The 13,152-nt window shown below is 39.3% G+C and overlaps 2 protein-coding genes across 2 annotated transcripts; both read right to left on the bottom strand.

Moving 5' to 3' along the window:
- Positions 1–388: 388 nt before the first annotated feature.
- On the bottom strand, positions 389–4,080 carry tnfsf13b (TNF superfamily member 13b). The gene is made up of 6 exons (XM_042494309.1): positions 3,527–4,080; positions 3,320–3,431; positions 2,635–2,691; positions 2,026–2,150; positions 1,577–1,727; positions 389–1,338 (listed from the first exon to the last, which is right to left on the bottom strand). Exons 1-6 carry the CDS (start codon positions 3,749–3,751, stop codon positions 1,226–1,228), a joined length of 783 nt encoding a protein of 260 aa, XP_042350243.1. The 5' UTR covers positions 3,752–4,080; the 3' UTR covers positions 389–1,225.
- A 3,674-nt stretch (positions 4,081–7,754) lies between these two features.
- Positions 7,755–11,616, bottom strand: abhd13 (abhydrolase domain containing 13). Its single transcript, XM_042494307.1, has 2 exons — positions 11,427–11,616; positions 7,755–8,979 (listed from the first exon to the last, which is right to left on the bottom strand). The coding sequence occupies exon 2, from the start codon at positions 8,943–8,945 to the stop codon at positions 7,890–7,892; it is 1,056 nt and encodes a 351-aa protein (XP_042350241.1). The 5' UTR covers positions 8,946–8,979; positions 11,427–11,616; the 3' UTR covers positions 7,755–7,889.
- Between the last annotated feature and the right edge of the window lie 1,536 nt (positions 11,617–13,152).

Here is a 13,152-nt window from a genome sequence, read left to right as displayed (position 1 = left end):
ACATATTGAATTCCCAGATTGATCGCTTATGAAAATTTGAATAAAATAATGTCAGTCCATTGATCAATATGTGTTTGAATCCTTCTGTGTAACTCCCTCTAGCTTTAAAATGACAACTAATCCACTGAGGACATTTTCCTGTTTACAACTTTCAGGCTTAACAGGCAATTCAAATTCACTGAGCAGCAGCTACTTTGAATATGCAGCCATGCACTGCCTGTACTGTTGTGCCTCAATCTAAAAATAGACACTTTTCACCTGAGTTCGACTGTCGCTACTCAACCTTAACTTCATTTGTCTTTTTGCTGCCTGACAGGATGTTCTGCCACACTGAAGTCATCCTTCTTGTGGCCAACAAAGGAACAACAATCTCCATCCAGATTTCAGATGATGTCATACCTTGTACTGTCACTTTATTGCATCAAAATTCAGTTTGAAATATAGTGTGAAGGTAAGCTTAAATGAAATCATGCCATTAAGATAAAAAATCACACCACTCTTTTTTAAGTGAAAATGTCTAAAATGATAAAGCAGATGAGAGGGACTATTTCAGTAATGCTGCTGCTACAGGATGAAAGACTATTGATCAAAACAGTGTAAGAATGACACACAAGTAACACGTCTCTTACAAGCCAGACTTTGCCATGTCTTTGTGATTATTTAAAGGAAAAAGTACTTGATTCTGATGGTTTTACATATCTTGTCTTGGTGTGTGTTAGAAATGAATATATTACAGCTGTAACTATAAGGTGGATGTATTTTTAAAGGTATAGTTCATCCCCAAAAAGACATTGCATTTGAGTTTTTAAAATATATTGTAGAGTGCCATCTAGCTCTATTATATTCAAGAGAAGGCAGTCATCTCTACAGCTTATATTTCCAACACTGCAACTCACACCAAAACAATCTAGCACTACAAGAAAGAGGGAAAATATTAATTTTGGATTTGGGGATAAACTATCCCCATAAGAGTAGAGCTTGAGCCATCTCATAGTTCCCTTAATGTCCCCTCAGGCTGAACGTGCAAGGAGTCACACAGTCTATCATTCAGCCAGAACAGAAATGGCCACTTCCTGTATTTTTCTCACCTCCCATCACATATTCCCATCACCCAAAGTCACGCGAGGTCACCAGAACTGTGCCTTGTTGCTCACTTCCCTCCAGTCATGGCACCTCTTTCCCATCGCGGCAGCATCCCTTGGGCTCCAAATTGAGGTGGCATACTTTAAGCCAGTTTGACAGCACCCAGGAAGGTGGAGTCTCCAAACAGGGAGACGTTGGCTGTGGAACGAGGGATCAGCAGCTCCAAGTGGTCCCCGGCTTCCAGCTTCACAATACCTGAGGGATGAAAATGCACATTTCAAACCTTGAATTGCAATTGTCATTTTTTCTACCTCAAACAGCTATCAGCCATACTAAACTACTGACACACATATGCAGCCCCCCCCCCCCCCCCCCCCCCCCCACCCACACACACACGCTTGAGAGCTCTACTACAAAACACGGGCTGACCTCCATAACAGCTGCTGTAAAACAGGGTGAGCATAGCTTGACATAAACAGTAACTCAGGCTCACCTCCTGTGAAGCAGGTGTTGTAAGGGTGAACAGGGTTCATGTTCTGGATGCAGCGGAACAAGATCACAGACTGAGGCTCGTCTCCCACCACATTCCTCTTCCTCCGAATCACCACATGACCCATTGCAAAGGTGCTGTCTATGTAGTACACCTGAGCACAACAGAAATACTGGGTTAAATCTATGGTACGAGGCATGGGTTTTAAACATATAAACAGTCTGGTGGGTGGTATATCATTTGCCACTTCATTTATTCTGCGTGCATCGTTTGCATGTTCTTTGACCTTTCTTCAAGGTCTGTTAACCGACTGCATGCTTGGATCAAGCACACCCTTTTTTCCTGCAATGTATGTACACAGATCCCCCTCCTATGTATAATCTGGTGATTAGCAAACAGGCTAGCAGCACCACCCTGTGGAAAAACTATCAAATGACAACAAATACACCTACCTGACCGTACACAAAGTAGAAGCCCTCCTCCCTGACTAGCATGCAGTCTCCATCTGCCTCCAGGGCAGATCCTCGTTTCAGCCCAGCCTGCCAGGGGATACCTGTGTGCGGCTCAGACTTATATTCTGATTCAAGAAACAGGAATATGTCAGAAAACATGTCAAACATTGGTATATGTTTACACACATTTATACAAATTATTTGAAATATATCTAACTGTAATATTAAAGCTCTGTTTGGTAACTTTTAAAAAATTAACTTTTAATACTATTTTCTGAAACTTTCACTACATACTCACTAATATGTAATACAGATAGTCTAAGAAAAGTCATTTCCTTTCTCCTCCTCCTCCTATTGCATCTAATGGCATTTACTAGAGTCTCTGACACAGCTGTCAATCATGATTGTGAACATCGGTCAAACTGTCAAACTGGGCAGCGCTGATCGAATATGAATGAATATTGTTATTGCATTGCCTAGTTCTCACGTCAAATGTTTTCAGAAACTTATTATAGTGTAAAGTTCGTCTAGCCAGTGAGCGATACTTTTAATGCCAAATAAAAGCAATTACAAATCACCAAAATATCACGGCAGTCGGATGTACTGTACCTTTCCTGAAGGTTTTCCTGATACTGCTTGCCAACAACTGCAAGCAAGGCTGAGAAACTGTGGAAAAAATAAGAGAAATTTATTTTTCCATGTCTGTCTATGTACTTCCTCTTTTCAATTTGTTGCAAAATTCCATTGACAAAACCAGCACTTAAGCAACAGTATAGCATACTGTACACTTTGGTTTCCCGAACCCCCCAGGAACTGTTACTGTAACTGTAACTTGAGCTGGTAAGCACGTTCACAAAATATAGTTAATAGTGAGCACAAATGAATGGTATCATCATTTTACCATATTCAACTTCTTCTTTCCAAATGGCTGTCACCAAAACTAATGTGTCATGCGCACTTGGCAATTATTACATTGTATTCAAGTGTACGATGTTATAGACAGTTTTTTAAGGTTTGTTGTATGTATGTACAGATTATAAAGCCCTCTGAAACATTTTAGGATATTTAGCTATAAAACAAACTTGACTTTAAATTGACATAGAAAATATAAAATTAAAGAATGGATAGAAGACCTTCATAGACACATTTAACACTAGAAATATGCCACAGTCTCTACATATCTTTTTGCAAATGAATCAACAGGTTTGTGAAATCATCAATCTTGCACTCCAGGCAAACAACAGAAAATAGCATCATTAACTGTCAAACTCAGGTGCAGCCTAGCACGTCTTACCCAATGTCTCTGATCCAGAGACCAACCTTCTCGTCCTCATCAGGCTGATAGCATCTTGAGACCCGGGTTGGTGTAGGGGCTCTTGGCTGCTTCTCCTACTGATGTTCTCGGTCTGAAAATACAAAGTAAAGTGTTAAGAAAAAGAATACATGCTGCTAAAATGTCTTTATAATCCTGTGCAGATGAAAATGTCCTTTGTTGTCTTACCTGGCCTGCATGCATGGCCTCTTGTCCCTCTTCCCTCCTGCGATAAACCTCCGATTTGAGTCCCTCTACTTCGGCTCTGAGAGCCACCAGCTGGTACAGCGACAAAGCTGAAAGAGAGGAGGAGGTGACAGCAACTAGCGTCAGCAGAAAAACTGGCCAGGACAGTCTCCTTTTGGATGTCCTTTGTCCGGTTCCAGGCTCAACACCTGCCATTGCAGGGCCCATACAATGTCCAGAGAGCTCACACTGGCAGCATGACCTGTCTCAGGCCTGAACTACGCTACGTATGGTTGATGTTTGCTTCTGTCATCAATGTTGTCTCTGTCCTCTGGCTTTACCGCATTGCCTGTTGTAAAAGTATCACTGACTTCCTTGACTTTCGATCTGTCCTTCAGTAGTCTCTTCAGTCTACAGGACTATGCAGAACAAATACTGTACAAAAAAGGTCAAAACAGCTTCCCCTCTACTGTTCCGCTCAGCTAACCACACACGCAGCTTCCTGCCTGACCAACAGCCCTGACAAGTCTCTCCCTTTTTTCTTCATTTTGCTCCATTAACATACCTCAGGTTCCACACATTTAAGACACCATGTGGTTTTTAAAAAGTTGAAACAGGAAGGACAGGTTGGCAGTTGGACACGAGCGACAGTCCGGTAGAGAAATAGGGGAACAGAGAAAAGAAGAAATAGACATTATTAATGACACGGTTATATTTATAAGTGACAGCTCAAGGAGCAAACGAGTACTGAAAAAAGGAAGTACAAAAATTACTTCAACTTTCAACAGCAACAATACATGGCAAAACAAACAAACTTCAATACCCAGAATACAAAAAGTGAAGTGATGCCAGGTTGTATACATGACATTGGAAGATTTACATTGAAATAAACCTTTTACAGCAACAACAACAAAAAAGTCTAACAGCAATTTTAACGTATCAATTTATTGCATGTTACAGTACAGAAAATAGAAAGTGGAAATGTGTGCTTACAAAAGAAGTTGTTGACATTGTTTGTTTTGAAATAGAAAAAAAACAGATACAATGGAAAATCCCTCGTATTCACTGCTTCATACTGATGATAAAGATGAGTCATACAGATGTCTGACAGTACAGATATCCCATCAATCGTTCTCCCAAATCATGGTAGATGGACACAAATTATGTCAACACTGTGCAGGTCCATTACGGAAATATGCCAAGACTCAATGTAATCACATGCCAGCTCGCAAATGCAAATTCCAAACACTTTCAACAGCATTCATTCCTGTCTGTTAACAATTATGAGCAGATAAAAATATGTTCCATAGTGCATTTGCTGAATACCTGGCAAATGATTTTCTTTATAAAAAAAAATAAATATGAAGAGACATTCAGTTTGACTCCATTTCTTTTCATCGACAGGGTGTTGGAGAGTAACAATACATTAGGATAGGATGAAACCCCAATATTGTAGTTGTTACTAATTTTGTTTTAGGCCAGCCATCGAAACAATAAATCAAGTGAATGATACCAAGTTTTGACATCTTTTCTTAAATGAAGGGATTGCACAATGCAAACAAACAGTGTGTAAAGCAAAGCATGAGAAACTAAATGAGTGTACACTCGAGTGGTTGAATTCAGATGTGCTTTCACAACATAGGATGGGATAACTCAGCTTATGATTTCATAGAATACAAAGTGTCTGAAACTATTCAGTGCCGATGGTGGCAAAAAGTCACACAAAAAAAAAAGAGAAAAAGAGAAAAAAGACCATCTATACATTATTTCTCATAAAGCACACTTGTTAACTTTAGACCACAATTTACATTCATAGTAGCCTTTAGACCATTCTTTTCCAAGTTCATATTGACACAAACAAATTTGATCTTTTGATGTTTGTTAAATTTAGCGTACTGTTTACAAACAGTATCAAATATGGCTAAGGAGATCTGTATTTTAAATGGCTTTCAGACCACTGCAGTGCAGCATGCTGCATTTGGAAAGCAGGAGCAGATAACGGTGTTTGAATCATCGGGCTCTGCTCCACCCCCTGGAAGACATGCAGGAAAGGTTAATTAGCTCATTAAAAGCCCTCCAAGTGAGTAAAGCCATTTTGCTATATAAGCATGGGGTGAGACAAGAACAGAGAATCATCCAATCAATAATTATGATGCTGATAACAGCAAACAAATAATCACTACAGTTCATTAAAAACTCTCACACTTTATTTTTAGTTCTTAAAGGGTAGCTTGATTTTTTTTTTTTTTTTTAACAAGACTGTCTTATTACAATAGTCACATGCCAGTATGTATGTTGACAGAGTGGTTGGTTGTTGTAATCGTTTACAACAACCCTTCCTTGTGTAATTTGAGTAAAAGAGATGGGAGACAAAATCTAGAGTTCTTAATCTGAAGTCTCAGTCTGAGTAGGACAAATTATTTTTCTTTCTTTCCAAAATCTATTTTGGAAAACCCAGACTGTGTTTCTTTGTTGATCTGGGTGGAGGTACAGCAATTTTGAAACCCATCAGCTATCGGTCTGATAATGACAAGCCTCTGGCGGAAGGGGCCAATATTTCCGGCATGTTCAATCTCAAAACGGTGTGCACCGTTTGGCTATGGTTTTCAGATTGAACATGTTTCCTCGAAACAGTGCTCAACAGGTTTTGAGGTACGTTTTCTCTAATTTGGTGGGTGTGTCAGATGTGTTACTCAATCAGTAGTGACATGTATATAAATAACAGTCCAGTAGATCTTTTTCGAATATCCAGGCCAAAACTTCCTCTACTGTGCACCAGTCATTGCTAGTCATTTTTTTCTTATTTTATTTCTCTACAAAGAAATAGCTGCATGTGGATTCAGATAAATAAATATATATTTTTTAAACTAATAAAATGCTACCTCATGGTCAGACAATAGTAAATGGGTTTAGAAATTGCATTTTGGCCAACACTTTCCACCCCTCCACTTGGACTATTTACTTGCCGTTCAAACATGATTGGTCAATAGAGCTACAACTCGGATTACAAACAGAAACCACAACACTTCTGATACCAAAATCCTGCCCCATTGCCTACAGACTGTGCATACATTTGCAGAATCTGTTTATAGACACTAGAGTAACAGTAACAGAAGGAGAAGATTTTCTACTAAATGGACTTTACATTGGAAAATATCCAGTGAATTTTTCCCACTTAGACTGCTGAGGACTGCACATTTTGTCACGCATCTCTTTTTGGGTTATCTTGGAATTACGTTAGAAATGTATTTCTTTACAATAAGTAGAGACAAGAGAATTACAGCGACCAATAACATGTCAGAGTACATACGAGCATGTGTTACAGTGTTGTACTAAGACAGACTTGAAGAAATCAGCACCAATCCTTTAATAACAAACCACACACAAAGCAAATGCTCCTTACCAAACTACAGGAGCCAGAGTTCCTAAATAGTAACTTGAGCCCATTTAAGAGTAAAGACGATCCTGTGTGCTAGTTGTGTTTGGACAGGACACAGTAATGGAGAAGATCTCGTACCTTATTAAAATCAAATTTGATAGGCAGAAGTAACAAACATGTCAACATTATTTTACTGACCACTGCACCTCAGCCAACACTTCATATGGCTGAAAATAATTACTCAGCAGCACACATTTTTTATGCTATTGTGCCAGAAAAAAAGGGTATATATAAATATTAATCACTACAATGTCATGTCATGCCAAGCTGCAACAGGGACTCTTAATATGAATGTTCCTTACCAAAGCGGGAGAAAAAAACATCCTTATGCTCCTCAAAGTATTGCTCAGAAGATGTTTGCCTACATCACTCAACACTTGGGTAAATCTGAACAAAAAAGTGCAATGTAATGTATTAACAAAGATATATACAGTATAAGCCTACATGTTATCAGTGTCTCATTTTGTATATCAGAAGTGTATTTCTAATTCCAGTAGTAATCAGTTTTTATTGTAATATTTGTAGGTCCTCATATGATCACTATATTATGAGCAACTGTTTCAGTGATTTTAATTAATTTCAGTAGACCCATTACAGCAAATATTTTGTGGTTGTGAGAAGGTTGTCTTGCAGTGTGGGCATGTATGCTCTGGCTTCATTCATTTAAGGTCATAAATACATGCATTCATAGCTGCAACACAAAAAAAATCCATGAGAGCATTGTCACCCTCTTTTAAAATCTTGAAATAATCAAATCATTAACAAATATGTTACATTTACAGAAAGGTAGAAAGAGTAAAATAAAACAGAAACCCAGACAAAAGCATAAAAAATGTACATTCTTTCCAAAAATCCAAAAGTCCATCCAATTCCTGTGACAGAATTCACTCCCTCCAGCCCATATTCTGTAGTCAACGCTCCCTGATTTCAGATAATGGTGACACTCGCTGAGGGCTGAGCACTCTCCTCATGGGCGTGGCTCTTCAGCAGGTCTTTCATGAACTGCTCCAAAGCAGCGAAGTAGCCCTGACACTGCCATGTGTCGTTGTGCGTGCCCTCTGGAAAGATAGCCAGGCGTTTAGTCCGCGCAGGAGACAGCTCATACAGTTGTTTCATCATGACTGGTGGGATGAGCTGGTCCGACAGACCGGACACAAACAGCGAGGGCATGCGGCACAACGCCACCTGTCGATAGGACAGGAACTGATTCCTGTAGCACCACAAGGGCAGCAGGCGCATGGGCATGAAGGAGAAGAGAGTGGCTGCCATGTGGGGTATGCTGAGGAAGGTGTTTTCAACAATGATGGCTGCTACACGGTGAGGGTTGACCGATGCCAAGCGCACAGCCACAGCACCCCCCAGTGAGCGTCCAAATAGTACAACTTTTGTTTTGTCCAGATCAGGACGGGTCATGACATAGTCCAGTGTGGCCTCAGCATCCAGATACAGCCCATCCTCACTGGGCTCACCCTCACTCTTTCCATAGCCACGGTAGTCCACAAGCACCACGTTGGCTTTCAGATTGACGAGCATCAGCAGGGCGTTTGGTACCCTGTGACCAATATTACCTGCATTACCATGGAAATAAAGGATGGTAGGCGGAGCAGAGGAAGTGGGGCTGCTCTGGTTGCCAGGGGTGACTCCAGGAGGTGTGTCCCCTCCTGTGTAGCGAAGAAGGATGAGGTTAAGCTTCACACCGTCTTTGGTGCGAATGTACACATTCTCGTGCGGGATTCCTGTTGGCATGGGAACATAAAGGCGAGAGGAGGAGGGCTGGTCAGGGAAGTAGAGGAGCACATCCTGGAATTTGTAAAGGATGCCTGCCACAGAGGCTAGGATAAGAGCAAGGAGAAAGAATCCTCCATACAGGTGGAAGGTGAGGATGAGGGCCAAAAGGGAGACTCGACAAGCACCCCAGGACCAGGAGGCCAGAGTCAGGGTACAACGTTCCATCGCCCCCCACAGCCTCCAGGGCTTCTCCATGGCTACACAGGAGCTGAGTCACACAACACACACACTGCAAACACAGAGAGAACCAAAGACAGAGGAGAGAAGGGAACATGGTTGAATATACATGATTAAGGAGCGTATACAGAAAAACATCAAAATTGTATACTATGCAGGATATGTTGGCTTGTGTTGGCTCCTGTTTGTAAACAGTATTGCCATATCTGCATTTTTTGACACTTTGTCCCTGATTTTTGTAGTTTCCTCTTGGATGCTACTGCTCATGGTCTGGCACCTGTTTGCTAACCTTTTATAAAGTCCCGGATGGTCATTCAAGTTTGCCAAGGAATGTCCCTAACACAGCAAATATGAAGACAAAAAAAAAAAAATACAGGCTGAGAGCAGGGTCTCTGCAGATTAATACACTGCCACACACCTATAACAGGTCATTAGTGATGATTGAGAGGGATTATTTTTCTTTTGAGCCCATACATTTTGTAAAAAAGCCCTGCATAGAAAACTTTTATGTTTTAGTGATAAAGAAATGGTCTTACAAAGGACACAAATTCCGTATTTAAAAAATACTATAGATACAAAACATCTGACCAGCATCATAATGCACATTTTCATCATTATTAATTATTTAATTTGTTTGTATTTTATAAAAAGATGATGACAAATACCCATCAGAGCCCAAAGTGATGATTGAAAATTCTTATTTAATCTAAAACTGTAAAAACTAAACGTACATTGATAACAATACAAGGAATGGCAAAAAAATCTGACATTAAAAAATCTTTTACTATTTAATATCTGGTATATTTATGGCAAATAACTTATTATCAAAATTTCCACCCATAAATGTTTACACAAACAGCAGACAAAGTCATAACACCACAAGGTTGTGGAAAACTGTCCGGTTAGCTCACTCTAGGCTATCGGTTATATAAATCCTGTCTTTGACAGGTGAAATGGAGAGGTAAATGCTAAAAAGCAAATACTCGCTTATTTTCACTTGAATTACTTAAAGCTTACTTAATTAGATTAAATTAAATTAAGTACAGGCTATTTTTGATAAAATCTTTTACAGAGGTAAGTCATTAGAATGAAATAAAACTCGGGGTCTAATAATACATTGATCTACAATGATATAGCGATTCAGTGATCATGATTCAAGATTATCAATGAAAAGTAAAAACACTGACACATCTCATTATCTTTGATACACCTCTATTTTGAAATTTCCATCACATGTTTGTGTCACAATCTCCATCCAAGCAAAACTCCTTCCTAAACATTCAAAGAGAGCTAGTAGCCTAGAGCAAGGCAGACAGTAGCAAGCAGCCAGGAAACAGAAATCGAGAATTTTTACTGGTAACGTCTTGTGTCAATCACGGGCCACTGGATAATCAAACTGAAATCTTATGGTGGCTGACTCTGTGATAACAAAAAAAAAGTATTGTTGTCCAAAGAATCAATATATTATTATATAATGCTGATTTACACAGCTGGGTAAAACATGAATCCTTCAAAGGAAAGGGCCTTACACTATTGTCATAAAAAAGTTGGAAGATTTGACCCCCGACAGACAATTGTTTAACACTCTAATAACTAAAAACCCCAAATTGTGCCACAAATTCTGTCACTCAAACCACTCAGCTACTGGAGACAGCACCGTCCATGTCCGTCCTGTTTTAGGGGAAAACTAACCCGAAATACTAAATCGTGCCAGACAATTGCAATTGCAACCAGCTTCATCCATCACTTGACTGACTGTCTGTTACAGGCAGATGGAGGTGGTGGTCACGCCTGGCGCTGGAGAGCCTCAGCATAGCACATCTAACCTGCTGCACCAACTCACGTTTTGGTGTTTTAGGTGTGTTTTAGCCAATTCAAACGGCTGGCAGGCACCAACACTTGAACTGAAACCCCCAACTTTATCTTAGCAGGTGTGGGCAGAGTAAACACAGCTGTAACCAGCATGCAACGTTATGCAGAGGTGTGGCTCTCCAGAAGCAGGAATAAGCACCACCGAAAAGAAGGCGTTAAATTAAACGATAACGTTGCTGGGGAAAATCTACTGATATATTGATAAATATTACAAGGCTGAAAAATAGCTTGACCCCACACAGACAAGGAAGAGATGGTGACAGCTACTGCCAACTTCACGAAAACCAAATATCAAACAGATACAATTAGCTTCGACGAACCATTAGAGGGCTTTGACAGTTAGCGGTAGCCAGCTAACGTTAACTATCATTTGACGTTAGCGACGGCTATCACTTAGCAATACATTTCTGAACTGTCAAAACAAGCTGTATCTGAGACGGTGAAATACCAAGCTCTAAAGTAACTACCCCCAAAACACACGAATCTCTTTAAAAATGACGTTAGCTAGCGTAGCTACGAATTAGCTCCGTAACAAGCATGCTAAGCTACTAGTGTTATCAGCATTGTTTTACCGTTTAGTTTAGCCACCTATCTTTTCAATGGTTAGCAAGGTAGCCACATACTCACCCTTCTCTCATTTTTAGCGCCTCAGCTGCACGAATATTTTGCAAAACAGCAACGCATAGACAGCACGGTCACTGTCATGCAGTTATGAAACAGTTCAGTAATATACAGTGAAAGTTAGCTGGTGATAACGCAAGGAGATTAACTGCCAGTAAACCGGCGAGGCTAGCTGTCTAGCTACACAGCTGGTTAGCATTACTGGTGTAGCCTTCATGAGTTCCGTGTTGAGATCAGCACATGAAACAAGGGTTCCACTTCCACAGCAGAAGAAATGCATTTTTAGATCTTGGGAAAATAAATAAATAAATAAATAAATAATGAAAATTTAAAAATTAAAAATGCATACATAATCATATTAATAGTAATAATAATAATAATAATAATAATAATAATAAGAAGAAGAATAACAACTAGAGAATGCAATTTCTGTTCCTTTCAATGAATCTTTTCCTATGATCTACTGTTTCCTGAGCATCAGTTGGATGTCCTGGTAACGTCGAAATACAAAGTTAAAAACAGGTCTTTTTGTTATACTGACTCACTAAAATAATAATTTCAACAAGGTCTAGAAATGTAAATATATATATATATAATAACTACATATTGCAACTACAATCTGGAGTTAAAATATGCTCCAGGAGCCACTGTCTCTAAATTTTGGAGCATCTTGAAATACTAGAGAGCAGCAACCATAACAAATGTCTCCTATCAATTACATAATATCTATAACATTGTGTCACACATGACGAAACATTCTGGTTTAAAAAAAAAACCGTGCTTTGACTGAAAGTTGAGCTATTACCATTTCATGTGCTATTCATTTTTTTTCCACCAGTGTTGCTATTAGAGAGAACATAATACAGGCAAGTGAAGGTTGATTTAACAGGTTAAAGGAAAAGATGAAAGAAAATAATAATGATAATAATAGTAATTATAATAATAAAAACAATACAAAAAAGTAAAATCAACATTTTTATGGCAGTGGGATGCTACATGAATAACCTACAATGCCACAGTGCACAAATAGACAGGAAATTGTAACTATCATTCACGCATGTTGTTGATGTAAAGTAAGCCTGTAACTTGACAGATTAAATAAAACATGGTTTTACGTGTTGGAGTTGGAACTGACACATCTCACTGTCCATATAAATAGTTCAAAATTTCGATGTGACTGCCAAAACACTGCTGACAGGTACTGTGTGCTGAGTATGTATGTCAACCTGTAGGCTGATCTCAGTAACCTGTTTACTTTGAAGACTGACTCACAGTCTGCTTTGACAATTGTTTGCACTGTATACGGTAAGGTCAGCACAACTAACAAAGGCACAATTGAGCTGACTGATTGGGACTGTATGTACTCAAACTGGTATTTGTCGATTTTTGACCCTCTTCCCACCTTGAATATTGTATTGCTGCTTTTGACAGCTTGCTCACACTCAGTGTGACCTTGGAGGAAACAGACAGATTATGTGCAGACCAGCACAGCTGTTGGCCGTTCAGCTCTGTCCTTGAGGTTCATTGGTTTGATTCTGTTGTGTCAATGTCAGCATCAAAACCCTTGATGAAGCATATTTCTATTCCGGCAGATAAAAACTTCATTTAGTACGCCACCAAATAAAGAAGCATTTCAACGCTAGAAAGATGGTTATTTTAATATCAGTAGCCTGTCTATAAAAGTATGAAAGGAGGGTAGAGTTTTTTTTTTTTTTTTAGCCAAATCAATCAT

The sequence above is a fragment of the Plectropomus leopardus genome, chromosome 10 (genome assembly GCF_008729295.1).
Source record: "Plectropomus leopardus isolate mb chromosome 10, YSFRI_Pleo_2.0, whole genome shotgun sequence".
Lineage (NCBI taxonomy): Eukaryota > Metazoa > Chordata > Actinopteri > Perciformes > Serranidae > Plectropomus > Plectropomus leopardus.
This window is presented reverse-complemented; position numbering and strand designations above follow the sequence as displayed.

What these genes read in the sequence shown, in the direction of transcription:
- abhd13 (XM_042494307.1), bottom strand. Translation starts at nt 8,945, where the DNA reads ATGGAGAAGCCCTGGAGGCTGTGGGGGGCGATGGAACGTTGTACCCTG.
- tnfsf13b (XM_042494309.1), bottom strand. Translation starts at nt 3,751, where the DNA reads ATGGGCCCTGCAATGGCAGGTGTTGAGCCTGGAACCGGACAAAGGACA. An exon ending in CTCTGGATCAGAGACATTGG is followed by an intron (nt 2,692 to 3,319) that starts GTAAGACGTGCT and finishes TTTTTTCCACAG; the next exon opens with TTTCTCAGCCTTGCTTGCAG. An exon ending in TCTACTTTGTGTACGGTCAG is followed by an intron (nt 1,728 to 2,025) that starts GTAGGTGTATTT and finishes TGTTGTGCTCAG; the next exon opens with GTGTACTACATAGACAGCAC.